The sequence below is a fragment of the Mastigoproctus giganteus genome, chromosome 2 (genome assembly GCF_048544385.1).
Source record: "Mastigoproctus giganteus isolate SK-2022 chromosome 2, ASM4854438v1, whole genome shotgun sequence".
NCBI classification, from domain to species: Eukaryota; Metazoa; Arthropoda; class Arachnida; order Uropygi; family Thelyphonidae; genus Mastigoproctus; species Mastigoproctus giganteus.
In genome coordinates, this window is record NC_143576.1 from 255,186,065 (window position 1) to 255,212,895 (window position 26,831).

The 26,831-nt window shown below is 34.9% G+C and overlaps 1 protein-coding gene across 1 annotated transcript in view; it reads left to right on the plus strand.

Annotated features, from left to right (window-relative positions):
• The window catches only part of LOC150090396 (Fanconi anemia group D2 protein-like), a 204,939-nt gene that overhangs the window by 7,735 nt on the left and 170,373 nt on the right, over positions 1-26,831 (plus strand). Inside the window, exons 2-6 of the mRNA XM_090390299.1 lie at positions 5,137-5,225; positions 10,450-10,575; positions 14,600-14,667; positions 14,866-14,918; positions 25,589-25,649. Of these exons, the coding sequence (XP_090246425.1) occupies positions 5,137-5,225; positions 10,450-10,575; positions 14,600-14,667; positions 14,866-14,918; positions 25,589-25,649 (397 nt within the window). The remainder of the gene's footprint in view (positions 1-5,136; positions 5,226-10,449; positions 10,576-14,599; positions 14,668-14,865; positions 14,919-25,588; positions 25,650-26,831) is intronic.

The window sequence follows — 26,831 nt, forward strand, 5'->3', positions numbered from 1 at the left end:
AGTGCCGTTGAGAGAATGTTTTCTGTTCGTTGTACCATTCTCGATACACCCTTGAAATTGTGGTGCGTGAAAAGTAGTTCAGGAGAACTGCCGTTTCAGAGAGGCTTTGGCCAGCAGGTCTTGCACCTACAATTATGCCACGTTCGAAGTCCGTTAGATCACTCGTTTTCCACATTCTTGCTGCGGTTTGTACTCTTAACTGATCCTAGAAAGGTTATTCTGCTGCCTTTATATCCACAACTGTGGTCATGTGACTTGAAACGTTGTGGGAAAAACCATTTGTGTGCACAGCAGGGTTGTCCCTAATAAAGTGGCAGCATGGTGTACTACCTAGAGCGCACTCTGAATGGTAAAAGCTGCCTATTCATCGTGGCTGATCAGGTATAACCCTTCGTGGTTAACGTTCCACCAGTAGAACATGCCCTGCGACGTTGCCAAGGCTGTTCAATGGTGGTTCCCTGAACATAAAAATCACTTCCAGGTTCTCCCTTGTTCTCCGAATTCGCTGATTACGGATCCTATAAAACATCTATGTGATAACATGGATCGATAGATCTGGCGTTTGGATCCTCCGACCATCGCAGATCTCTGACACAATTCTCAAGACATCGTACAACATACCCACTGCAACGTTCATAGGCCTTAGAGAGTCCAATCCTTACCCTGTGGTAGTGAAATTGGTGGCAAGGGAAGGACATGTCCACTATTATGTAGAATGTAGCTAGCCATAATGTTTTGACTGGACAGTGTATAGTTCCCTTTATATCCCAGCCATAAGAGTCTCTACCGACAAAAGTCCGAACTAGTCCATTGGACTTAGAAATTAGTTTCCTAATATACAAAAAAACAAAAACAAAAAAAAAAAAAACCCGTCATATTGTGGTTATCCGCGAACAATCTCATACATCCATCCATTTGTACTGTGTGTCTCTATTTCATTTTTACTTTGGTAGTGGATGACCGCAGAAGGGAATAAAATATTATCCTGGCCTGAGACTGACTATCTCAATCAAGGAGCGAAAAAAAGCCGTTAAACGCTCCTCATGTTATTGACGGAATTCGAATCCAAGACTTCCTCTACCCTTGTGTGGATAGGACGGTGATTATAACCACTCTGCTACCCATGAGGCTCCCTTAATATAGTACAGTAGTAACTAAAATTGAAACCAGTTGCGCACATAAACCATCTTGAGCATTCGATTCAGTCGTTCGGGAACTAAACCTTTCTATTTTGCACAACTGCGGCTAAATAATTATTTATTAATTAACCTTTAACCGTGGACTAGGAATATTTCAAAACTTGTATTATTGAAAAGATATTTTTTTATTCTACAGGAAAAAAAAAAAAAGAAAAAAGTTTTCTTTCGTAAGTGTGTTTGTACGAACACTGAGAGCTTCACACAGGTGTTTTCGCGCCAGTAAATGTAAACATTAGTATTTCTACCCGAGTCTTCAGGTTGATGTTGAAACGAAACTGTATTTTTAAAATATGTATTAATGCGGGCGGACACATTTAGTGTTGTACACAAGGAAAAGTTGAATTTTAATTTTCGCCTCCTGTTGTAAAGGTATTAATACTTGGGCATTCCATATTATCGTTATGTCTGCTACCACGTGTTCCATTTAGTGGCGCGATATTTTAAAAATGAAATGTTGATTACTTTGTATTTAAAGAACAAACAAACATATATATATATATATATATATAGAAATTGTTATTATTTATAGTATGTAATCCGGTGCAATGATGCCAGTATGGAAAAATGTCGATATAATTTTTTTTTTTGACAGTCATCTGTGACTGACTGCTTACACTTGTTGCTTGATGTTAGAAAAATGGTTTGGTACTATAGGAATGTATTTTATTATTAGCCATATGGCGCAAGGAAGCTTGAGGCTTATGCTGCACCAGCCAAAAAAAAAAAAAAAAAAAAAAAAAAAGAAAATTCTGAATTACCCTTAGAGAGAAAACAAGAGTTAGAAGTGGAAAGGAATCACCAAGAAAGAGAAGAATAATGATATCCAGCTCAAGACCCTGGGTGTGCCAAGCCCATGCTCACCAGATGTGAGCTCCTGGGGTTTTAGCATTAGTAGAGGCATTTGATGCAAGAAAGCAAGCTTATGCAGCATCAGCCAAAAAAAAAAAAAAAAATAAATAAAAAATAACCACTTCCACTTCACCCTTTGGCGCCTCCGTAGCCAGGTGGGAAGGAGCAGCAGTGCGTAACACACGCTTCTTGATTAGACCGGGGTTCGAGCCCGTCACCACCAAATACGGAGGATGCGGAAAGGTCATTCAGGGAATAACCACCGCATATCCCGGAGCAATATGGCCTTAGTTGCTAATGCTCCTAAAAACCAAATAACATAACAAATAACAAACCACTTCACCCCCTCTGTTCGTTCGAAATACCTGTCCAGCTGAGCCTTAAACTTATTTAGGCTATCAACTTCACGACAAGGGATGGAAGTCTGTTCCACCAACCAACCACCCGCTGGCTAAAGGCAAATTTCGGCACGTCTATCCTACATCTGTCTTTCCTCAATTTGAATTTATGCCCTCTCAGATGATTATTCTGAGCAAGAGGCAGAATCCCATCAGCATTGAGCATGCTCAAACCATTCAAGGCTTTATACTTTATACACCTCTATCAGATCACCTCGCTGGTGCCTAGTCTCCAGTTTTTTAGACTATATAAGTTGATATTGAATAACTTTTATGGAAAACTTTAATTTTTTTTATTTCATTATATAGAAAGTTATAATGAAATATTTCATTAATTTTTTTTTATTTCATTATATAGAAAGTTATACTGAAACATGAAAGAATTAAGTACTGTATTTAGAAATTTTATTGAAACTTTTCATATGAAATATTGCCAGTTTAGAAAAAAAATGAACAGAAATGAACAAATTATCAATAAAAAAAAATCATTACACATAGACTGCAAGCAGAATTTAAAAATTAATTACACAAAAACAAAACAAATTAGCATGTTACAAATATGTAAGAACAGGGTTGAATAAATAGTTGAAAAATACTGAAATGCTTATTAGCATTAGTAGAGGCACATGATGCAAGAAAGAAAGCTATACAGCATCAGCCACAAAAAAAAAAACCCCTTCCCATTTCACTTATCTGTTCGTTCTAAATGTTTGTCTAGTTCTGCCTTGAATTTATTTAAGCTATCAACTTCCACAACAACAGATGGAAGTTTGTTCCAGCAATCAGCTACCCGCTGGCTAAAGGTAAACTTCCGCACATCTATTCTTGACATTGAGTATATCTATTCATGACAATGAGTCAAGTAAAACTGCATCAAATGAGAAATTTAAATATCTTGTGGTCTGAAAGACTGTATCATATTAGTTAAAGGTTAATATTTCTCTGTTTCAGTTAATCAATGACTGATCAACACGTAGAATGAACAATGAAATTTCCATTCTGTCTGCAATTTAGATACCCAAAGTGACCACTTTAGTTATAATCAGGTAAGATGTGAAAATTGTTTTACTTTTCACTACATACACAACTGGGGTTCTCACCAGCTCATGCCTAGTAATGTTTTATAGCCCTCATATTCTTGAAGCTCATGCTCTAAATTTATTTGAATTTTAAACTGTTGACAGAAACCCTGAGATCTGGCTTGGATGTAATGGCTTTAAGACCACGTTCAGATGACCCTGATTGCAAGACTGAGGCAACTTGTGGTGACTTGCTTTGCACTGGGAGAGTGATACATTTTGTAGCAAATTTGCTCTTTGATATCTGCACAACCGAGGCTTTTGCCAACTCATGTTAATTGCAAAAAATAATTCATGCAAATTTGAAAATATACATTAATATTATCATTTGCTAAATACTGTGCTGAAAATCTATATATTTTGAATTTCTGTTCAGAGGTGCATACATCTCTGGATTCAGTTTTCTTTTTTGGAGCATTTGGCTAAAAGTTTACCTCTGCCATATGGGGACCAGTTTCTTCAAGTTGGAAATTGAATATAGAGATGCATATGATTTTTAAAATATTTCAGTGTTTGGATTGAAATATAAATCTCTGACTTTTAATACTTGGATGTGTAGGGAAAAATATGGCTTAGTATTAGGGATTAAAGGTACACATAATCTTTGTTGTCGCACTATAGCCATAGCAGCTAATGCACCAATAAACAACCATACCACACACACACATAATCTTTGTTGTGTGTTTAAGTGAAATTAGTGATGGAGTGGGTTTTTTTTAATTTCAGCACAGGCATTGAAATAATTAGATAATAAATGATTCTCAGTGCTATATTTTGTTTTTCTATCTTTTTGGTGATGTGCACTTTAGAAACGTATTTTCGAAACAATGTTATTTATGAGTCATCCTAAAATTACTAGTACCATTTTATAATGAATAACATCAAAAAGAGGTGAATCCATTATTCATTAAAAACACTGGTTACAACATTGTTTTTAATGAATAATTAAAAAAAAAAGGTAATGCAACCAACTTGAGCTAACTCGATCCTCATCAGCAAGTGTCCTTTAACAATTAAAGTGATGGAAAAAAGTTTTTTGTTACTGGAGGGACCAAAATATTCCCAAGATAGAAATTGAATGCAGCATTGCCTACTAGGAATAGGAATATTCTAGAACTTGCACTATTTAAAAGATATTTTTTATTCTACAGGAAAAAAAAAAGTTTTTTTTCATAAGTGTGTTTGTATGAACTCCAAGAGGTGTCTTCTGTATTTTCACTTACACAGGTGTTTTCGCACCAGTAAATGTAAACATTAGTATTTCTACCTGAGTCTTCAGGTTGATGTTGAAACGAGACTGCATTTTAAAATATGTATTAAGCAGGCAGACACATTTAGTGTAAAATAATGCCTATGGAAAAGTTGAATTTTAATTTTCAACTCCTGTTGTAAAGATATTAATACTTGGGCATTTGATATTATTGTTATGTCTGCTACCATGTGTTCTCTTGTACTATTACTGTTTTGAAAGGAAATTATATGAAAAAAGCTTAGTTTTGCTAAATGAGCAAAGTAATAAAAAAATAATAAATGCAATATAAATAAATCTATTGCATGCACATATTTATATATGATTTTTATCAATCTGTTTCAAAATTTTCTTTTATTTAGTATAAGAACAATGTTGAGATCAAAGAGACGAATTACTTCAGTCAGCGATTTTGAAACAGGGTTTAATGACGCTCCCAAGAAGGCAAAACGTAAGATTTTTTGCATAATTTGAAAAAAGTAAAGCATTTAATATAAATTTACCTGTAATAGTTTCTGATAGTTGTTCAGGCAGGATTGGCAACTTGGCTGGTTTTTATTATTTTTTTTTTTTTAAAAGAGCTTTATTTGTATGTATTTGACAGTTACATTCCCTGAAAGTAATTGTTCACCTTTCATACATTTTGAACCTGAATCTCAGCAAGGCATTTGAGCCTCTTAGTTTTGTTGAAGCACAACCAGGCAGTGATCTGCTTCTTAGTATGTTGTATATCTGAAAGCATTGACATTGGACCAGTGTTGCAAATTAGACAATTTTTGACTTGAAAACTGTTTTTTTTTTTAAGGTTGGAGGCCAGTTTCTGGGTTAACTGTTGAACTGACTGTGTAAAGGTTCATTTTTTCTAATTAGTATATGAAATCAAAAAAAAAAAAAAGAAAGAAATTTTAAAGTTTAACCTATAAAAGACGTGTTATTGTTATTAGTAGGGTTCGGAATTTTATGTATTATCACATTCATTTTTTTGTTTAAATAAAGGCTGTTGTTGTTGTTATTTGGTTTTTAGGAGCATTAGCAACTAAGGCCATATTGCTCCGGGAATATGCGGTGGTCATTCCCTGACCTTTCCGCATCCTCTGTATTTGGTGGTGACGAGCTCGAACCCTGATCTAATCAAGAAGCGTGTGCTACGCACTGCTGCTCCTTCCCACCTGGCTACTGAGGCGCTATTTAAATAAAGGCTTGAAACTCAGTGTGTCCATGTTACATGGTCTAAGGATCCTAAAGAAGCGTGTTTGTAATTTCATATTTCATCATATTTTACACATTAGGTCATAATTTCAAAAAATATATCATATTTAATACTTGCTATTTAAATTGCTCATGCATATTTAGTTTTAATATGCTATTTAAAAATAGCATATTTTATACTTGTCGACACGAAATGTTCATAAAATCGACATGTTATTTTTCAAATTGATTTAGTTAATTGATGTAACATGGACACGCTGAGTTTCATGTCTTTATTTACAGTTAATCATTTCACATTCCAATATGGGCTTGCACGAGCAGCTAAATCCCAAAGTTATTTTGATTGGCTCTTTACTCACTCACAACCACACTGTAGTGTCATTTTAGCTATAATATAAAACTTTACAGTAATTTCGCTTTATACTGAGTTCAACGAATTATTCATTCAACTTATTTTATGCAGTAGAAACTTCAGCTGTTGGCGAAATGAAGCCAAAATTGAGCTTTTTAGAAAATGGATTTCTTCTGTGGTGAAAGAAGCATCCAAAGACACATACCAAAGGGATGGAAAAATAATATATTGCAATGTGTGCAGTAAAGAGTATGTAAATTAATCAATAAATATAATATCAGTGTAGAGACACCATAGATAACTCTTAAAGAACAACTACGATAGTAGTGTGAAAGACATTATTTCGTCTGTATCTGATATTGTGCTCTGCCTTCAAAATGAGTTGCCCATGTATTGCACTAATTCGAGTAATTAACGCTTCACTAATAGAGAAGACTATTGTTACTTATTCCCAGTGAGTTCGATTCCCGCCTCGGGCTTGGATCAAAGTACTGCAAAAACCTTGGGAGGTGCAATATGGCCACAGAAGCCGATGCGCCAACAACTACCAAATCAATCAAATCAACCCAGTGAGTACTACCACCCAGACGGCACCGTTTCAAAGCTAGTTGACTTTTCATCGGTGGTTGTTGGTAAGATAAGTAACAATAGTTTTCTCTATTAGTGAAGTTATAGGTAGTGCAATACATAAGCAACTCGTTTTGAAGGAAGAGCACAATATGAGATACAGACGAAATGATGCCTTTCACACTACCATCGTAGTTGTTCTTAATCTGTGATGTATCACAGATAATAATATCACACCGATATTATATAGAAACTTAAACTCTTAAATATTATGCCTTGCTGCATTTAATTTATTTAAGTAAATTAATTAATTACCTGGTAATAGATCTATCATAATTTTTATTTTTGGATGCTTCCATATATGGATATCCTAAATTTATTGCTCATGCATATTTAGTTTTAATATGCATGACTTGTACTTAAGTTGGTAAAGTACTTAGCAACTTAAGCATTCGTAACCTAGTACCTTAGTTTAAACATTTTGGTTTTTGTATGTTTTAAAAAAATATATTTTAGTGTTTATATTTCAAAAAAAACCCTTGCAAATTGCGATATTTTCATTATATTACTTGTTAGGAATTTGTATAACAAGTCGTTGTACAACTTTAAAAGAATAAAACAAGTAAATATCATTTATAAGGTATGTAAAGGTAAATTATTTAGTCATATTTAAGGTCATATTTGGTTAAATTTAATGACATATTTTCATCATGTTTTGACATTTTTAAGGTCATAAAAATCCGAACCCTAGTTATTAGTAATGACAAATTATGCAAGGAAGCAAGCTTATACAGCATCAGCCAAAAAGTAAATAAATAAACAAAAATTCCCACATCGCTTGCCCATCCCTTATAGTTTAATTTTTTTTTTTTTTTCTAGTTTTCTTATATATATTCAAGGAACCCACTTCACAAAACCAGATAGAAATTTGTTCCAACAATCAGTTGCCCACTGGCTGAAAACAAATTTCAACACATCTGTCCTGAAAACATTTTTCCTCAACTTGAATTTATGCTTCCCCCCCTCCTACGTGTGTATCTGAGCAAGAAGAATTCCATCAGCATTTAGCTTACTCAATCCAATCAAAGCCTTAAACATCTTAATTGGGTCACAGAAGCTGATGTGCCAACAACTAAGAAAAAAAATTAAATCTTAATTGGATCTCCCGCAGGTGCCTAGTTTCCGGGCATACTGCAATATGCAGAACTGAAGTTTATCTTGGTAAGCTTACCCTTTGTTCCCCTCACTAATTGCATTGCTTTTCTTTACACCTGTTCCAACAGAAATGCATCCTTCCTAAAATAAGGCTTTCGGACCTGTATGCAGTACTCAAGATGTAGCCTAACCATTGCCCTATACAATGGGATAATTACCTTCTTGTCCCTGCTGTCAAAATTCCTGTATATCATTGACAAAACTAAATGAGCTGTTCTAGCAGCCTGTTTGCACCGCTCAGAAAACTGTCTGACTGGACAATTATCCATATTGTGAATTAAGCAGTTGACACCAACCACGTTAAAGCATGTTGAATTAAAATAAAATAAAATGAAATATACACAAAACTAAATAATTTAATATTACTCGGATAAAATTATGTAAAAATACTAATTATAATAAATACTATTTACAATAACTTTGCAATTTACAATAAATTATACAGTAATAAAAGCATTAAAACCAATAAAATACAATAAAATATACAGAGATAAAAGCATTAAAACCAATAAAATAGAATAAAATATACAGAAATAAAAGCGTTAAAACCGAAGCTTTCGAAGGCATCCGCCTCCTTTTTCAACAGCACACTTCACCTTGAATACCCACAGGCTCATGGCACTCCTCACGTGGTTCAGAAACATGTGCAATGTTCTCCTCATGTGTTACAGAACCGGAAATGGCTCGGGAGCGTGCCAGGCGGAATCGTTCATCCCGTCCAAGGATCACTGCCTCAAAGAGGGGATGAATACGTATTCTCCTGTCCCTATTGATAGTATTGTTCTCAGCGGAACAAATCTGCAAGCTCTCGAGCTACTTTCGGTCCCAAAACCTATGCGCCCGATCGATGATAACTGCTTTGTCCAGGGAGATTTGATGATGCTCCTCCCAAAAATGCTCTGCCACAGCAGATTTTCCATAGTCTGCGTTCTTTATCGCACTCATATGCTCCCCCAGACAATCCTTAAAACGATGTTTTGTCTCACTGACATAGCATTCCCCACAATCCGGGCATTTGATACTATAAACGACCCCACTTATAGATTCTCTTGGTATGGGGTCTTTTACCTGAGACCAGTATCAAATGCCCGGATTCTGGGGAATGTTATGTCGGTGAGACAAAACATCGTTTTAAGGATCGTCTGGGGGAGCATATGAGTGCGATAACGAACGCAGACTATGGAAAATCTGCTGTGTTTGACCATTTTTGGGAGGAGCATCATCAAATCTTTCCGGACGAAGCGGTTATCATCGATCGGGCGCTTAGGTTTTGGGACCGCAAGTGACTCGAGAGCTTGCAGATTTGTTCCGCCGAGAACAGTACTATCAATGGGGACAGGGGAATACGTATTCCCCTGTCCCCATTGATAGTACTTGGAATACGTATTCCCCTGTCCCTATTGATACGTATTCCCCTATCAATAGGGAGGGGAATACGTATTCATCCCCTCTTTGAGGCAGTGATCCTTGGACGGGATGAACGATTCCACCTGGCACGCTCCCGAGCCATTTCTGGTTCCGTAACACATGAGGAGAATGTTGCACGTGTTTTTGAACCACGTGAGGAGTGCCTTGAGCCTGCGGGTATTTAAGGGTGTACTGCAAGGTAAAGTGTGCTGTTGAAAAAGGAGGCGATGCCTTCGAAAGCTTTGGTTTTAACGCTTTTATTTCTGTATATTTTATTGTATTTTATTGGTTTTAACGCTTTTATTACTGTATAATTTATTGTAAATTGTAAAGTTATTGTAAATAGTATTTATTGTAATTAGTATTTTTACATTAATTTATCCGAGTAATATTAAATTATTTAGTTTTGTGTATATTTTATTTTATTTTAATTCAACATGCTTTAATGTGGTTGGTGTCAACTGCTTAATTCACAATATGAATATTCCCAACCCTGTAGGCCTATTTGAAGAATTGCACAATTATCCTCTAGTTTTCTTCTGTGTGGTACTGCACAATTTTTAAATTATTTTTAGATTACTGCTACCCATATGCAGCACCCTACATTTGCTATATTTAAAAATTTATTTATGTCCAATTCTACGAACATAAGTAAGCCTGATGCTTACACAATAATTTTGCAAGACGAAGCCACTCATAATTCCTTGCTTTTGGATAACAAATGGCATATGCTCCCTACATTTTTCAGATTGCTATTGGTGCCTCTTATGTTTGAGTGAAATTGTACAGGAGGCCAGAGCTTTTACTTTGCGGAAATGTAACTGTTGCTCACTTTTTTTTTTATGACAATCATGTTATCACTACCTTTTGAGCAATACTTGTTTGGCAATATAGGGTAAGATGTATTTTTATTTTTTTTGTTTAGTTGATTTGTTAAATAAAAGTTCAGAAAAAAGTGGTACATCAGATGAGATTGAGAATAATACAATCTTCAGCCAGTTAATGAAGGAAGCTGGATTTACTTTGAAGAATGGCAGTGCTAATCAGCTTGGTAAGTTCTCCCTTTAATATTAGGTTTCTAATTAGAAAATTAAGAATTATTAATTCTGTTAAAGTAATGTAAATGTAACATTACTTTAACAGGTTTCTTGTTATTAAAAGGATAGTTTAATGAATTCATTTGGAATTTGTATTTTTTCTGGTGTCTGTGTAAAACCAAGATTAATTGTTGATTATATAATTTAAACTAGTGAAAAGCTTTTTGCTTGGATTGTACCCTGAGAATTTCATGCTGTTATTGCCTAATTAGAGAGGTCTATCCATATAACTTGAGCCATGTGTAACCTGTTAAATAGAAATTTCTATTATTGCTACACCACAGGCCCCAAGTACCGGAGCAGTTGCAATTTCTTTATTGTTTTCAGTAAATGAGTAATGACTGATCTTTTATTTTTTGTGGTACTCTGTGCACTTGACCTTACAATATGTATAACAGAGTATGCCCTCTACTAATGATTTGTAGCTAGTATTAGTGGCAAATTTATCAGCCAAAAAAAAAAAAAAAAAAAACCCTTCCTATTTCACCTATCCATTCCCTCAGTTGGTTTAGTTCTTCCTTGAATTTATTCAAGCTATCCACTTCCACAACATCAGACAGATGGTTGTTCCAGCAGACAGCCACCCATTGGCTTTGTAGATCTATTCTGTACCTTCCTCAGTTTGAATTTATGCCCCCTCATGTGTATTCTTGAGCAAAAGGAAGAATTCTGTCTTGCAGCTGCCTAGTGTCTAGATGCTACAATTTGTTGAACTGAAGCCTTTCTTGGCAAGAGCATCCCATTGTGCCCTGCACCAGTCTCGTTGCCCTTCACTATACACATTCCAGCAGCAGCTCTATATCCTTCCTAGAATGAGGCCTCCGTACCTGTATGCAGTACTCAAGATGCGGCCTGACCATTGCCTTATATAATAGAATAATCACCTTATCTCTGATAGCAAAATTCCTGTATATCATTGACTTCTGACTTTCACTTTCCTAAAAAAATTCCTCACGTGTGAATGTAGTTGCAAAATACTCCTTCAGTTTGTCAGCAACTTGTGCATGATCATCAATGGTAGTACCATCGATATTAAGTGGACCAATTTGATTCATCCCCTTCCTTCTAGTGTTTACATAAGTAAAGAAGTCTTTGTGGTTTTTCTTTGCATCCTTTGCCAAATATTTCTTGTAATCTGCCTTTGCCTAACTTCCATTGTGACGTGATTGCAGACTAGTTTATATTATATCTATTGAAATACTTCATTTTGTGTATTAAAAGATGCTTATTAAGTGTAGAGGCCAAACATCAAGAGTAATGATACAAAATTTAGGCTATAGTTTAACCATAATTTATGATCTTTTTTCAAGACCTTTTGATAATGGTAAGAAAACTGAAATACTAACAAGCTGTTGAATTATATGCTACCTATAGTTCCCTTGTAGAAGTCATACAGTAACAGAGGACTATAGGCAGTGTGTAAGTCAGTAGTTAGTATTTTGAGTTTACTTACCACAGTGTAAAAAAGGTCTTGAAAAAGAGATTAATGTATGATTGTTGTAGTTTAAATTTTCTATTGTTATTGTTCATGATTGCAAATCTAAATTTAATAAACATTTGTTATTACATGTAATGAACCTCTATTTTACCTTATCTTTATTTTTTTTACATCATACAGTTGATACAGCAAATTAAAATTGCAGTCCCTTTCCCTATTGTTCAAGGTTCAGGTGAACTAATGAGACATATGGAAGAGAAGAAAAATGCATGGGATACATACAAATTAATGGGTGACATGGAAGCCTATGATAGATATAAGTTGGTCTGTAACCAAGTCACAAAGGAGATTAGGCAGGCAAAGGCAGATTATGAGAAATCCTTGGCAAAGGACGCAAAGAAAAACAGAAAAGAGTTCTTTACCTATTTAAACTCAAGACGGAAAGGGATGAATCAGATTGGTCCACTGGATGTTGATGGTTCAACAGTTGAGGATCCTGCTCAGGTGGCTAACAATCTAAACGAGTATTTTGCATCTACATTCACACATGAGGAGTTATTCAGGAAGGGGAATGTCGTAGGTGAAGTAAACATTGGCAGTGAGCTAGATTATTTTCTAATAACTGAGGGGAAAGTGGAGGAGAAATTGCTGAGGATAAACATAAAAAAGGCACCAGGGGTGCATGGGATCTATCCAGTTATATTAAAGGAGGCAGCAAAGGAAGTAAGCAAACCCCTAGCCATAATTATGAGAGCTTCTTTGGACTCAGGGGAGGTACCCATGGACTGGAGATGTGCAAATGTAACCCCAATTCACAAAGGAGGATCAAAGGCTGACACAAGTAATTACAGACCTGTTAGTTTAACTTCGGTTCCAGGAAAATTAATGGAGGCACTGGTTAAAGAAGCACTGCAGGATCATCTGGACAAGAATTCAGTTATAGCTCAGACACAGCATGGTTTTGTTAAGGGCAGGTCTTGTCTGACCAATTTGATTGGATACTGTGATGTAGTCACAAAAGAACTGGATGCAGGGAATAACTTTGATATTATATATTTGGATCTTAGAAAGGCTTTTGATACTGTTGCGCATGTAAGACTGCTGCACAAATTGGAGAAGTGTGGCATTGGAGGCAAATTGCTGCTATGGATAAAGGGATGGTTGAGTGGCAGAAGACAGAGAGTGGTAATCAATGGACACTGCTCAACGTGGACTAATGTTATTAGTGGAGTTCCTCAGGGTTCAGTGTTGGGTCCATTGTTGTTTTCTGTATTTATAAATGATATTGATGATGGTGTATCAGGCTTAATGTCCAAGTTTGCAGATGATACCAAGGTTGGCAGGGTTGTTAAGGACACTACTGATACTATGCTGCTGCAACAGGATCTAGAAAGGTTGAGCAGATGGGCTGAGAGGTGGCAAATGAAGTTTAACATTGACAAATGTAAAGTACTACATATGGGAAACAGTAACCCCAGATCAACGTATCAACTCTGTGGCACTACGCTGGCAGTGGTAGAGAATGAAAAGGACCTGGGGGTAATTGTGCAGGCAGATATGAAGTTCTCTGAGCAGTGCAGACGAGCTGCAAGGGTAGCTCATGGTGTCTTGTCAATGATATACAGGAATTTTTCTAGCAGGGATAAGGATGTGATTATTCCCTTGTATAAGGCATTGGTCAGGCCACACCTTGAGTACTGTATACAGGTCTGGAGGCCTCATTTCAAGAAGGATGTAGAGCTGCTCGAACGAGTACAGAGAAGGGCAACAAGATTAGTGAATGGAACAAAGGGTTGCTCTTACGAAGAAAGGCTTAAGTTTTGCAAATTACAGAGCCTGGAAACTAGGCATCGGCGAGGTGATCTGATAGAGGTGTATAAGGCTTTGAATGGCTTGAGCATGCTCAATGCCGATGGGATTCTTCCTCTTGCTCAGAATAATCACCTGAGAGGGCATAAATTCAAATTGAGGAAGGACTGATGTCGGATAGATGTGCGGAAATTTGCCTTTAGCCAGCGGGCAGTTGGTTTGTGGAATAGACTCCCATCGCTTGTTGTTGAAGTTGATAGCCTAAATAAATTTAAGGCTCAGCTGGACAGGTATTTCGAACGAACGGAGGGGTGAAATGGGAGTAGTGTTTTTTTTTTTTTTTTTTTTTTTTTGGCTGATGCTGAATAAGCTTGCTTTCTTGCATCATATGCCTCTACTAATGCTAATGCTAAAAAGGTGCTTTCCCTTCTCCAGAGCACATTTTCTCCAGCATTCTGGAAGTGTTTATATTCTACTTTCAAAGGAATCTTTTGGATGACATTTACAACAACAACACCTTAAGATCACAGTTGTCATCTGGTCTGAATTCCTAAGTGTTCTTTCAGCAGTGTAAACATTGTAAACGTGGTGACAAATCATTGTAAATATTCAAGTATAGTTTTAACATTGCACTGATTTATGATCCAGTGCATTGACAATTTATTTTTTCAGCTCTCAGTACTGTGTTAGGAAACATTGCCTTTTAACAGTCAATCCATATTAATTTTCAGATGTTGATCAAGCAATATTTCAAAGAGATCTTAGAAAACTTTTAAAAACTCATGAGCATTATCCTGAGGTTAGTATTTTTTTTGCATGCACTAAAAACGTAACTTTAAATTTTTTATTTTTGAGTTCTGCTGTTCTTTTTTTTTTTTTTTTTTTTTCATTACTATTAATACTTGTTTTTGATATTTAAAGGCTTATCTTGTAGTATGTGTATAATGTATCTTTCTCTTTTCCCTATTTAAATACTTAAAAAAAAAAAAAATTATAGGTTGTAGATGAATTCATGAAAGCTTTACAGGATTATTTGGAAGATCCATTAAGGTAAGACAGTATTCAGTATTCTGGTACCACATTTTGAAATGTGATTTTAACATTTTGATTTTTTATAATTAATTTGTGTGGGGGATGCAACTTATCATCATTATGATGATAATCAACTATCAAGTTAGGTGCTATCAAAGTCAGAAACTTAAATGGCAATGAAATATAATTAGCAGGAGAACATAGTTGATGTGATATCAGAGTAGCAGGTATTATCCCAGAAACAGAGATGATTGGGGCAGTTGAGAGTAAGAACACAATGCAGAAAAGTTTAGCATTATTCAGTAGAACATATGTGGGAGGCATTATCCAGTTATTTGGGAAAAATTCAAGCTGAACTGTTGGATGATTGTCTCTCGTGTGTGCACGTGTGTGTGCGTGCATGCGTGCGTGCGTGCTTCAGAATTGAAGGTTCAAGAAAGGATTATTCCTAGTATCCGGGTAAGGATTAAATATGTTAGAAAGAGCAATAGAAACTAATGACAAAGAAAGAATGGTATTTATTGGTTGGAGATTTTAACAAGAGGATAGGAAGTAACAATTGCATCTACAGAAATATTTTATAGCAATCTGGAGATTGGGGAGGTAAACTTAACAGTAATGGTAAAACGTCAGTAGACTTTTGTGCAAGCCAAATGTTCATAATTACAAATGCAGTATTTTAAGATAAAGATAACATCAAATTTACATGGGGAGCACATGATAGAAGCAAAAAAAGGAGTTGACTATTATCATTATAGAAATGGATCTTGAACAACTAGCTGAAGATACAATGGTATAGAGAGGATTTGAGATTGGAAGTAGTATCATCCTGTACTGAGGAAATTAAAAATGGTGATTAGTGCCAAAAAAAAAAAAAAATTAAAAGTATAAAAAATTGTTGAAAGTGGGAAAAAAATTAAAGCCCTCAGATTTACCAAAAATCTCTTGCCCAAAAGGTAAATGGCATTGCTGATGCAAACTTGACATTAGGTGAAGAATGAATCAAAAATAAGAAGAGCCTTAGTGGAGGCTACAAAAGAGGTATGTAGAGAGAAGGATGACAGGAAATTCAGAACACCATGCTGGACTCAAGAAGTTAAAATCAGTTAGTGAAACGAAAAAACATAAGAAATTTTTTTTTGAAAATAAAACTAATAAATCTTTATTGGAATACAAAAACAAAAAAATTAAGAGAGTTAAGATATGTGTCAAAGAAGCTAAAGAAAAATCTTGTGATTACCTTTAAAAATACAGTAAACCCCCGCTATTCGCGGGGGTTACGTTCCTGAGAAATTCCGCGAATACTGAGTTATGGCTCCCATAGTAATAAAGGGGTTCCGTTCCAAAGTATGAAATATATAACAAAAATTAGTCTAAAATTTTGTCTGTACGTATTATGTGTACAGTATTTACCTACATAATGACTATGTACATAGACAAACGTAGAAAGTACATAGAAAAATACAAGCATAAGGCATCGAAATGAAAATAAGAAACAATTTATTAAATGTAATACTGTACATATTTATTAGACATTTTTATTAAACACAAACATATCAAGAACATGGGTTGCTGGGCGAAAAATAACTCATAATCGAAGTTTGTTTCTTCATTTTTTTATTGAGCTCCTTTTGAATTTCCCCGTAAGGCAAGAGTAATTGTTCTAGGTCTCGTTTAAACTTGATGCTTCTTTCCAAATTAGGATCCGTTTCTACCACCTTTTCTGAAAGTTGTATAGAGAGGCTAAAGATTTCTTTTAATGACTTACTATTTAACTGTGGTCTAACAACGTCGAGATCTTCCTCCTCAGGATCATTTTGGTTTTCATTTGACCTTGTTACTAATTCATCCAACTCTTCTATTGTAAGTTCATCTGCATGAGTCTCAATAAGTTCCTGAATGTCTGTTGCATCGATGTTTTCAAAGTCCCCGCCTTCTATTCCATGTGCGATTTCTACAATATCGGCAACCAGTTCATTGACATTAGGGATTGTTTTAGCAACAACCACTTCTGGCCACAATTTTCGCCAACACGCGTTAATTGTAGATGCACTTATCTCATCAACTGATGTCTTGATGTTGATCAGGCAATCTGCAATGTTATAATTTTTCCAACTTTGGCTTACAGTTAAGTCTGACTCGCTTTCCATTTTTTCAATTAAGCCAGTAAAAGTTCTCCTAACATAGTAGGACTTAAACGCAGAAATCACACCTTGGTCTAGTGGTTGTAAAAGTGATGTGGTGTTGGGTGGCAAAAACACAATTTCAACGTTTGGGTGGTCAAATTCTAGACTGCTTGAATGTCCTGGCGCGTTGTCAATAAGAAGCAGAACTTTGAAAGGCAAAGATTTTGAAGCTAAGTAACTTTCCACCTCTTGCACAAAGCTATCATTAAACCACTCTCTAAAAAGTGTAGTTGTTACCCAGGCTTTTTTATTGGATTTCCAATAAACTGGAAGATGACCTTTATTCTTTCCCTTCAAAGCACGTGGATTCTGCGTTTTATACACGAGCATTGGTTTGATCATGTGTCCACTAGCGTTTGCACAAAACAAAAGAGTAAGCCTATCTTTGGAAGCTTTGAATCCAGGAGCAGATTTTTCATTTTGTGTTAAGTATGTTCTGGCTGGCATTCTCTTCCAAAACAACCCAGTTTCGTCTGCATTGAACACCTGTTCGGGAACATATCCTTTGTCCGTAATTAATTTTTTTAGTTCAGTCGGGAAACTTTCTGCAGCCACGAAATCCGCTGATGCAGACTCGCCTACCAGTTTCACATTATGAAGGACATATCGATTTTTAAATCTTTCAAACCAACCTTTGCTGGCTAAAAAACTTATCCCGCCAGTGCTATCACCAGTTTCGCTGAAGCGCTGATAAAGGTGTTTTGCCTTTTCACGAATGATGAGTGAACTTAACGGGATTTTATTGTGAGTTCGGTCTTCTATCCACAGATTTAAAGCCTTTTCCATTTTTTCTAATTTCACATCACGAGTTACAGAGCAAATTTTTGATGCAATTAGCGCGTTTTCACGGACACTACGGCGGATTTTTTCTTCCGATTTCTTGATTGATCGCACCGTTGACTCATTGATTTTATAATGTTTGGCCACTGAGGAGACACTTTCACCATTAGAAATTTTGTCTAACAATTCAATTTTACTCGCTAATGTCATCACCTTCTTTGATCTTTTCACAATTCCCTTGTTATTCGCGGGCATATTTCTGTAGGATTAGAAAATAATTTGTCCACAATAAAGTCACTTTCTTTTAACGTTAACACGCTCGAAAATGTCTAGTTACACCAACACACTGCAAAATGGTAGATTTTCACTTTTGTAAATGTATCAATTAAAAGCAAGAGATGAAACCTTCTATGACAAGTGCATTACACATACTGAACAAGGATTAGCGTGAAACATCCGCGCTCGCAATTTTGTCACCCCCCCACCCATTGAGCGCAGGACGCTTCCTTTTTACAACTTTTAAGTTATTTTTACTCATTTTTAGGGAATAAAGCACAATTACAAAATGAGGAGGCACGCTTGATACACATAAACAAAGCTGTGAGCGTATAGCAACTGAATAAACAACGCCATAAAGGCAGAGACAACTCTATTAACACCTCATTAGCTCACATTTTACTAAAGCACATTTCTGCTTTAGTAAACAATAAAACAATAAAAACAATTTCCAGTTGCTTTCCTGCTAGTGGAATCTGTTATAAACGGGTAGTAAACTCGATCTAATTGCATTTGCGATAATACCGATAGCTGGAATTTTACGTTATTATGGTGAAATGTGTTTTTCCCTGCACTGCTATAAAAAAATAAATACATTTTCAGAATCTTCTCTTTATTCCTATGTTGGGTTCAGTTGGGGTGATTCCTGTCCGACTGCCATTTCTTGTAATCACAAAGGCGAATCGTGCATAAGCGAATTCGGTTCGTGTTATATAAGATATCGTTCCCCTGTTTATAAATCGTGTATGATCGAATTCGGGTAGTGCAAACACGTGTTATACGACGACTGACTGTACTACTCTGTGGACTAGGCAAAATGATTTTAGCCACGCCCATGTTTTGTTCATGGCGCTTTAAAATTCAAATTTTTTTAGGTTTAAATCAGCGACCGCGAATACGCGAAACCGCGAATACAGATACCGCGAATAGCGGGGGTTTACTGTATTGTCAAAGTATCAGGAAGGTTCCAAAATTTCAAAATGGGAAAAACCATAACAGAGGTAATAAAAAATGAATAAGGGTAAAGTTCTGATTACACTGTGACATGACCACATAGATCACAGGCAGGATGACAAGATTAGCAGGCTAGGAAACTTGGCCAAAAATTTTTTCATTCTAAACTTGGTTGGATTAGAACAAAAAAAAACATTATAAATGAATTTTGGAGATGCAAAAATTGGGACAAAATATACTCAGAACAAAAAAAAAAAAAAAATGGAATGTTTGTAGGACCCATCTATAAAAGCCAGCATGATGTAATTTTCAGCTCCCTGACTTTTATAGGTTACCTTAATATTAGCAATTGTAATATTATTTCATTTAACTGTGTGCTCAAATTTATTGTAATTTTATTTTAGTTTGAGTAAAGTTATCAGTCAAGTTACCTGTAGGAACACAAAACTAATCCAAGTACAAATTAGGAAAAACCTAATCCAGGTACAAATGTTTCATATGAGAAAACATAGAGTACAAGAACATCAAAATTAAAATACATTTTACATTTAAAAAACAAGCACCGTATATAATCTTATTCACACTATTTATTAGTCATGTCTTTTGTTATATCCATTTTTTTTAGAAGATTTTAATATTCCAATTTTCATAGTTGTGATCAGTTGTTGCTACTTTCAAAATTGCTTTCAGTGTAGAGACATCTCTTCGATTTTGATATTCTGTATGTTCAAATAATATTATTCTCACATTTGCGTGATGTGAAGGAATTAAGAAAAAAAGGATATGGGTGCAGCTTCAAGACTTTTGAATATTGTGCTGTTGGATCACATTTTTTTTAATGGACTATACCCACTTTTGCTAAATTTTGCGCTTTGCTAAATAAAATGGGTGAGAAAAATTTGGCAGTGATTCATTTTGATTCTTCATTGGAATGAATACTGATTAAAAAAAAAAAAAAAAAAAACGGTTGCCAGCAGGAGTTTTACTTCCATTAATATATCAACTGCTTGTAGTCAATTTTTATGCACAGATTTCAAAAATATTTCTTAAAAGTTCACATTATATCACTTTTTCCACATATACAAGTTTTTGTATTTACCTATAAATGTATATCTTACTTCAATTTAGTAATGTAGATATGACAGTGAACAGTTGTATTACCTGCAAATAATAATGTTTTCTTGTGCTAATAGTTAGCAGTAATGTTAGGGAAGGTTAACATGCTCAAACTTGTCTGTTGCCTCCCACCTCTCTCTCTCTTTCAGTAATGGAAAGACAGTTGTGTGAATTGCTGATAAACTGTACATGTTCAGTTTATCAGCATATATATATATTACATGTTGTTTGTTTCTTCTGTGTTTTACTTAGCATTGTATTGTTAAAATCTTTATGCAGAAACAAAGAAAGTGTCTGAATCACACGGATAATTTCTGCTTTATGTGTGGATTTAGAACAAAAACACATCGGAAAAAAAACGTATAATATTACTAAATGTGCATATTCTTTGTACTTTGGTTGCAAGATTGGTGATCAGGACAAGTGTTGTCCTGATTGGTGATCAGGACAACACTTGGACTTTACACATGTGCTGTAATACGTGCACCACAAATCTGAGGATGTGGCTAACTGGGAAAATTAAGAGTTTGCCTTTGCTATACCTGTGGTGTGATGAGAACTGTGCCACCATGTTGATGATTGCTATTTCTGCATGACAAAAATATTGGGGATGTCTACAAAAAAAAAAACACAGCATCAGTATCGCAACATATCATCTGCAGTAAGGTCTGTTCCACATAATGAAGATCCGCCCAGATTCCCCAAAATCATGAGATAAAGGAAGCAGCGATGAAATAGCAAGAATTGTTGTGTTACAGACTTGCTGGACTGTCCTCTTCAACAGTTTGGGACCAACCAGAAAATTATAATGCACTGCACTTAATTAAGCATGAAGAGTTGAATAATATAATTTGTAATTTAATTAAGTAATAATTAGTTTAATAATTAATAGTTTAATTAAACAAGAAGAGTTGAATGACATAGTTTGTGATTTTAACTTGTCTAAGGAGCAAGCAGGACGAACTCCTTGATTACAACAGTAGAAGTTACTTGAAGCAGAAAGTGAAATTACAATATATCAGAAATGTCAGTGTTCAAAATATTTCATTATGGAAGATGGTATGTGTTTCTGTAAAGATATTAGTGGGCTTCTGAATGAACTGGGCATTCAGAACACTACTAATATCACAGCCCTAATGAATTAAACACAATCCTATATTGAAAAATTTATGCCTCAAATTTAGGTTTAAAAGTAGTTTTTCTGCATAATGGAAGAACATTCCCATCAATTTCTCTACTTCATGCTGTTGGCTTGAAAGAATATATGAAAGCATATCCGTATGATCCTGGGTGCAGTAAAGTACCATGACCTTACTTGGAATGTCTGTGGGATCATAAGGTTATTGGATTATTCAGTGGTATTTCTACAGTATGTTTGTGGGACAGTTGTGCAACAGAAAAACATTATATTGTGCAGCATTTGGAAAAGAGGGAGGAATTTTTACCAGAGAGAAGTAGTATAAAAGATGTTCCATTGGTTAAACCAAAAAAAAGGTTCTTCTTTCATCTTTGTAATATAAAGCTTGGATTAATGAACAATTTTGTTAAGGCCCTGGATAAAGAAGGAAATGATTCTGCTACTTAAGGGAAGTGATTTCCAATTTAACAGATGCAAAACTGAATGAAGGACCTTAAATAAAGAAACTCCTCAAGATGATGTTGTATTTGCAAGGAATACTGAACTAGCGGCTGGGCAATCTTTTAAAGCAGTTTTGCATAGAAGGATAGAAGATAATTATGAATTTTCGTTATCATACTGCAATGTTATGAAGATATGGGCTGATGAATGTCTGAAAATTCATTTTCTTCATTCCCATCACATTTTTTCTTTAACTCAAGCTTTGGGAGAAGTGTTGAGCAAGGGGTTCATTATTGGAAAACCTTGGTTATCCAATTAATGTGCCAATGTCGTTAAAGATAACAATGTTGCATATTGCAATTGGTTTGCATCCAAATCTCCAGCTTCACTTTCTGCCTAAACTGTAGCTTGCAACAATTGTAAAACAGTTATTAATAACCCAAACTTGATTTTTAACAGGCTAAGGGTGTGTACATGTAGAACGTAGGTAGCCGCTTACCGGAAACCAGCAGCGACATGCAGCTGAAACTTCTCATTGGCTATGAACACGTAGAAAGCAGTTGACCAGTGCAACTTCTCGGTATGCGATGGGGTAAAGTTTTGCACTGGTCAATTACTTTCTATGTGTTCTATGAACTACTTCTATGTTTATAGCCAGAAAGAAGCTTCAGCTGCATGTCACTGCTGGTTTCCAGTAAGCAGCAACCTGCGTTCTATGTGTTAGCACCCTAAGAGTAGAAAACTTGCTTTCTGTCCAAATGGTAGTTGAATGTTCTGGTCTCTTGCTAAAGCTATTGGCTGCAACTTTTGTTCTTCTATACTCCTGCCACTGTAAAAATTTGTTTATTCTATTGTGTCCTCAGCTAAAGATAAAATCTGATTTACAAGCATCCTATTTTTCTTTTAACCCTTTTGTTGATGATCTTGGTAAACCTCCTCCTGCTACCCAGTGTGGTCTTCCAATTGAAGAATGTATGTATGTAGTACTCAAGGTGTGGCCTATTCATTTCCTTTTACAGTGGGATATCACTTCCTTATCCATGTTGACCAGATTCCTGTATATTGTGGACAAAATCCCATGAGCTGTCCTAGCAACCCAACCATGTACTGCTTGGAGAATTTTGTGTCTGACTGCACAATTACCCTTAGGTCTTTTTTGTTCTCCATTATCATGAGTGTGATACCACACAGTTGGTATATTATTCTGGGATTACTGCTACCCATGTGCAGTACATTTGCTATTTTTACAAATGTATATACAAAATATACTAACATCAGTAATCCCAATGTTTATATAATCATCTTACATGACTGCTCTGCAAGGTGGAGCCACTCAGACATCATCATTGCTGTGGCCATTGTTGTTTTCAGTATTTATTAATAATATTAATGAAGGCATATCAGGTTTAATGGATAATGGTCTAAGTTTGTGGATAATACAAAGGTTGACAGGGTGATTAATGACAGTAATCAGGTTATGCTACTGCAACAAGATTTATAACAGTTTAGGCAATTGAGGTTTAACATTGACAAATGCAAGGTACTGTATATGGGCAGCAGAAATCCCAGAATAACATTCTAACTGTGTGGTACCAATGTATGTGGTACAACTTTATATATAAATTATTTAAGGCTTTGAATGGATTGAGTAAGCTAAATGTTGATGACATCCTTATTTTTGCTTAGAAAACTTATATAAAGAGGTATATATTGTAAATTGAGGAAGGATGGCTGCAGGATAAATGTGTAGAAACTGCTTTCAGCTAGGGCTAATTGATTATTGGAACAAACTTCCATCTTGTGTTGTGGAGTAGGTAGTTTGAATAAATTTAAGGAAGAATTGGACAGATGATGTGGGAGTTTTTTCATCATGTCACATGCAATTTCTAGTACTTCTTGCTGGGACCCAAGCCAGAGAGTGCACAGCAACAGGTAACCCTTTCAGAGAAGAGTATTTAAGGCAGGTTTCACTGTACAATGTTTATAGTTGGTGTAGATTTTACAGTTACAGTATGATTAAAAATCACCCAGTGCAACATGTTAGGAAATATTAATTTATTGTGACAATAAGCAAACTATGTATTGTGTTATTGAAAACAAAAAGACTTGCATTTTGAAATTTCATTATTACCTCATAAATCCGGCATTCTGAGGACAAAGAATGTGTGCTGCATTTTTGAAAATTATGGTCCTTTTAACAGTTATGTACTTAGCATGAGTATTCAGTTGTAATTCACATTCTGTATGCATTTCATACTTGGCAAGCTCAGGTGAGCTGATAGAATAATTTCATGCAGTCACACAATAAAAGACAAAATTTCAAATTTGCCGATGTGAATTTGGGGAGAACTTTCAGTTGCATAATAAAATAAGTATCTTTTTTGGTAACTAAATAATCTAAAAATATTATTGTAAATCATACTTGAATATTTTTATTAGATAATATAGCAGCTCTGATTCTTAATCTCCAACAAAGTGATAGCCATCAGAATTAAGCTAAAATGTGAATTCATGCTGCCTGATTTTTCCAGTGGGTAACCTAAGAAATAAATGTCACAGGTCTGAATCCTGCTTCTGGCATGGGATTTGTTCTACATTTTTTAGGGAGGTATTAATGGTGAGATATGATTTCAGCAATCGAACACATACTGTTGTACATTTAAGTACTATAAGTACTATACTGTAACCTAGTATTGAATGTTTTGCAAAATGAATGATTTTATATGTTGCAGATACCTAGGAACAATGACTTACAGTCTAGGAAATATGTAAAGCAAAGAAATTGATGTGTAGAAACTGTTAATGGAACAAAATACATTAATCTGTCACCCATGGTGCTTTTTATTATTATTTTTTAAATCCCTCCCTTGTAATTATCAAAAAAGTGCTGGATTTTTGATAATTCAAGATTTTTGAATGCCACATTTATGAAATTATAAAGAACATATATTTGTGGTCATCTGTAGCCACAAGAAAAAAAGAAAAAATGTTTACACTAACATTTAAATGGCTATTGTAAATATATAATTGGAAGTTTATGGTGAAATCATAGGCTAGGCATTTTCTAATTAAGAAAAAATCTCAAAATATTGAATCTATAAGTTCACCCTTCATTGAGAACTAAGAAGTGTTTTTATTATTATTTTTTTATTTTTAGGTTAAAATTGGCTCTTATGCCAACCGAGACTTCTTCGAGCTGCACAAGGTAGATTACCTTTAACTGAAGTTGTTTTAAAATATTGTAAAATATTGTATGAACAAATCAGCAGTATCTAAGAATATGGTATTTTTCTCTGTGATTTATTTATTATCTGAGATTATTTTGATTTAAAGTGTCCCAAAAATTTGTGCAGAAAAGTTATAACAACATTTATTTGAAACTGCATTCTTATTTTCAAAATCTTTTTTTGGAACTAGGAATGTACTATAGCATGAAAGAAATTAACCTAAATTTCTATTTTTGATTTAAATGTGTTAATGAATTTTTTTTTTTTGAGGATAATGATCAGAGCTTCTTCAGTTTTAAGCTATTTCAATTTTGAATAAGGTGAGTTTTTTGAGGATTAGAGATGTAATGTTTTAGTTAATTGATGATTGAAGATAATTTTCTTTTTTTTTTTCAATGAAATTTTTTTATTATCCTCAATTTAGCTTCAGGTTTTTGAATTTTTTATTACCTTCTTATTTCTTCTTTTCCACCAATAAAAAGTTTGTTTAAAATCAGTCTAATATTTGAATTTAAAAACTTACATCAACTTATAAATAATAAAATTAAGATGAACTGATTTTTACTTTAGTGCAAGAGGTACATGTCAAGATAGTATGATTCATTTAATTCTTGGCATTGATGTTCTTCAGGTAAGATGCATATTTTTACTATTTAATTGATACAGTTGGTAACCTCTACAATTAGAATTCACATTAGTTATAGAAAAAAAATTTGTTAAGAGATTAAAATATTTTAAGTTAGTCACATGTCTGAGCATGCTTAGGAAAATAATATGTATTAAATGAGAGTACTTAGCGAATTATAGCCTAAAAGTCTTCTGGTTATCCAAATAGCAATCACAAATGAAATATAACTGCTTTACAAAGATAATTCCCCTGTTAATTCTTATTTAAATTCCATTTTGAAAGTTCAAATTACAAAAAGAAAGGAAAACCGAGAGATGGAAAAGCATGAAAAAGTATCACCTCTGCAAATTACATATCATAGGAGAGTGTGCCTGTTATCATATGAAGAAAACAAAAATACAGAAGGGGAACAAATTAAAAATGGTGAGAAGAGCACCAATCTTTTTGAGGTCATCATTGTTAATCACCCTATAAGGATGCAAGCAAATATTGTTGGTCCAATGGTTATATCAATGTTATTGCCCTAAGACAATGCTGATAGAATAGGGCTAACCAAAACGTGGCATCCGTCACCTGGAAATAGGGGATGATGAGTTGTCACTATGGTATGCAGAGTGTATTTAGAAAGGTAGAAGGGCTAGTGGAGTCATGCTTCTTATCAAAAGCATCCTGAGTGTAACAGAAGTTTTTGCAGATCCAGAAAAATTCTGCATGCTTTTAGAATCTGCATCATGAGTTAGGTGGTGGTAACGGTATTAGAGTGGGAATAATCTACAGAAAAGATTGTGATGCAAGCCTCTACATTCTGATGGAATGGGCAAGCAAGGTGAATATCTTATTATGTTTGTTTTCAGTTTTCCCTCTCATCAATTTGAGAAAGTGGAAACTCACCACATTTATTGAAAATAAGGGAACAAATTGATGGAGAGCAAAATTTTTAAATCAGTTAGATGATTATTATTTCATGCTAAGGAAAATGCTACTGGCAAGATTATTCCAGTAGACCTGATCATTGCCCACAAACCAGATGGCATCACAGGGTTGACAGCACAAGAACCATTAGCAGGGAGTGATCACAGAGTTCATAGTTGGATGATGATGATGAGAGAGAGAGAGAGAGAGAGAGAGAGAGAGAGAGAGAGAGAGAGAGAGAGAGAGAGAGAGAGAGAGATGTTGTTGTTTGAT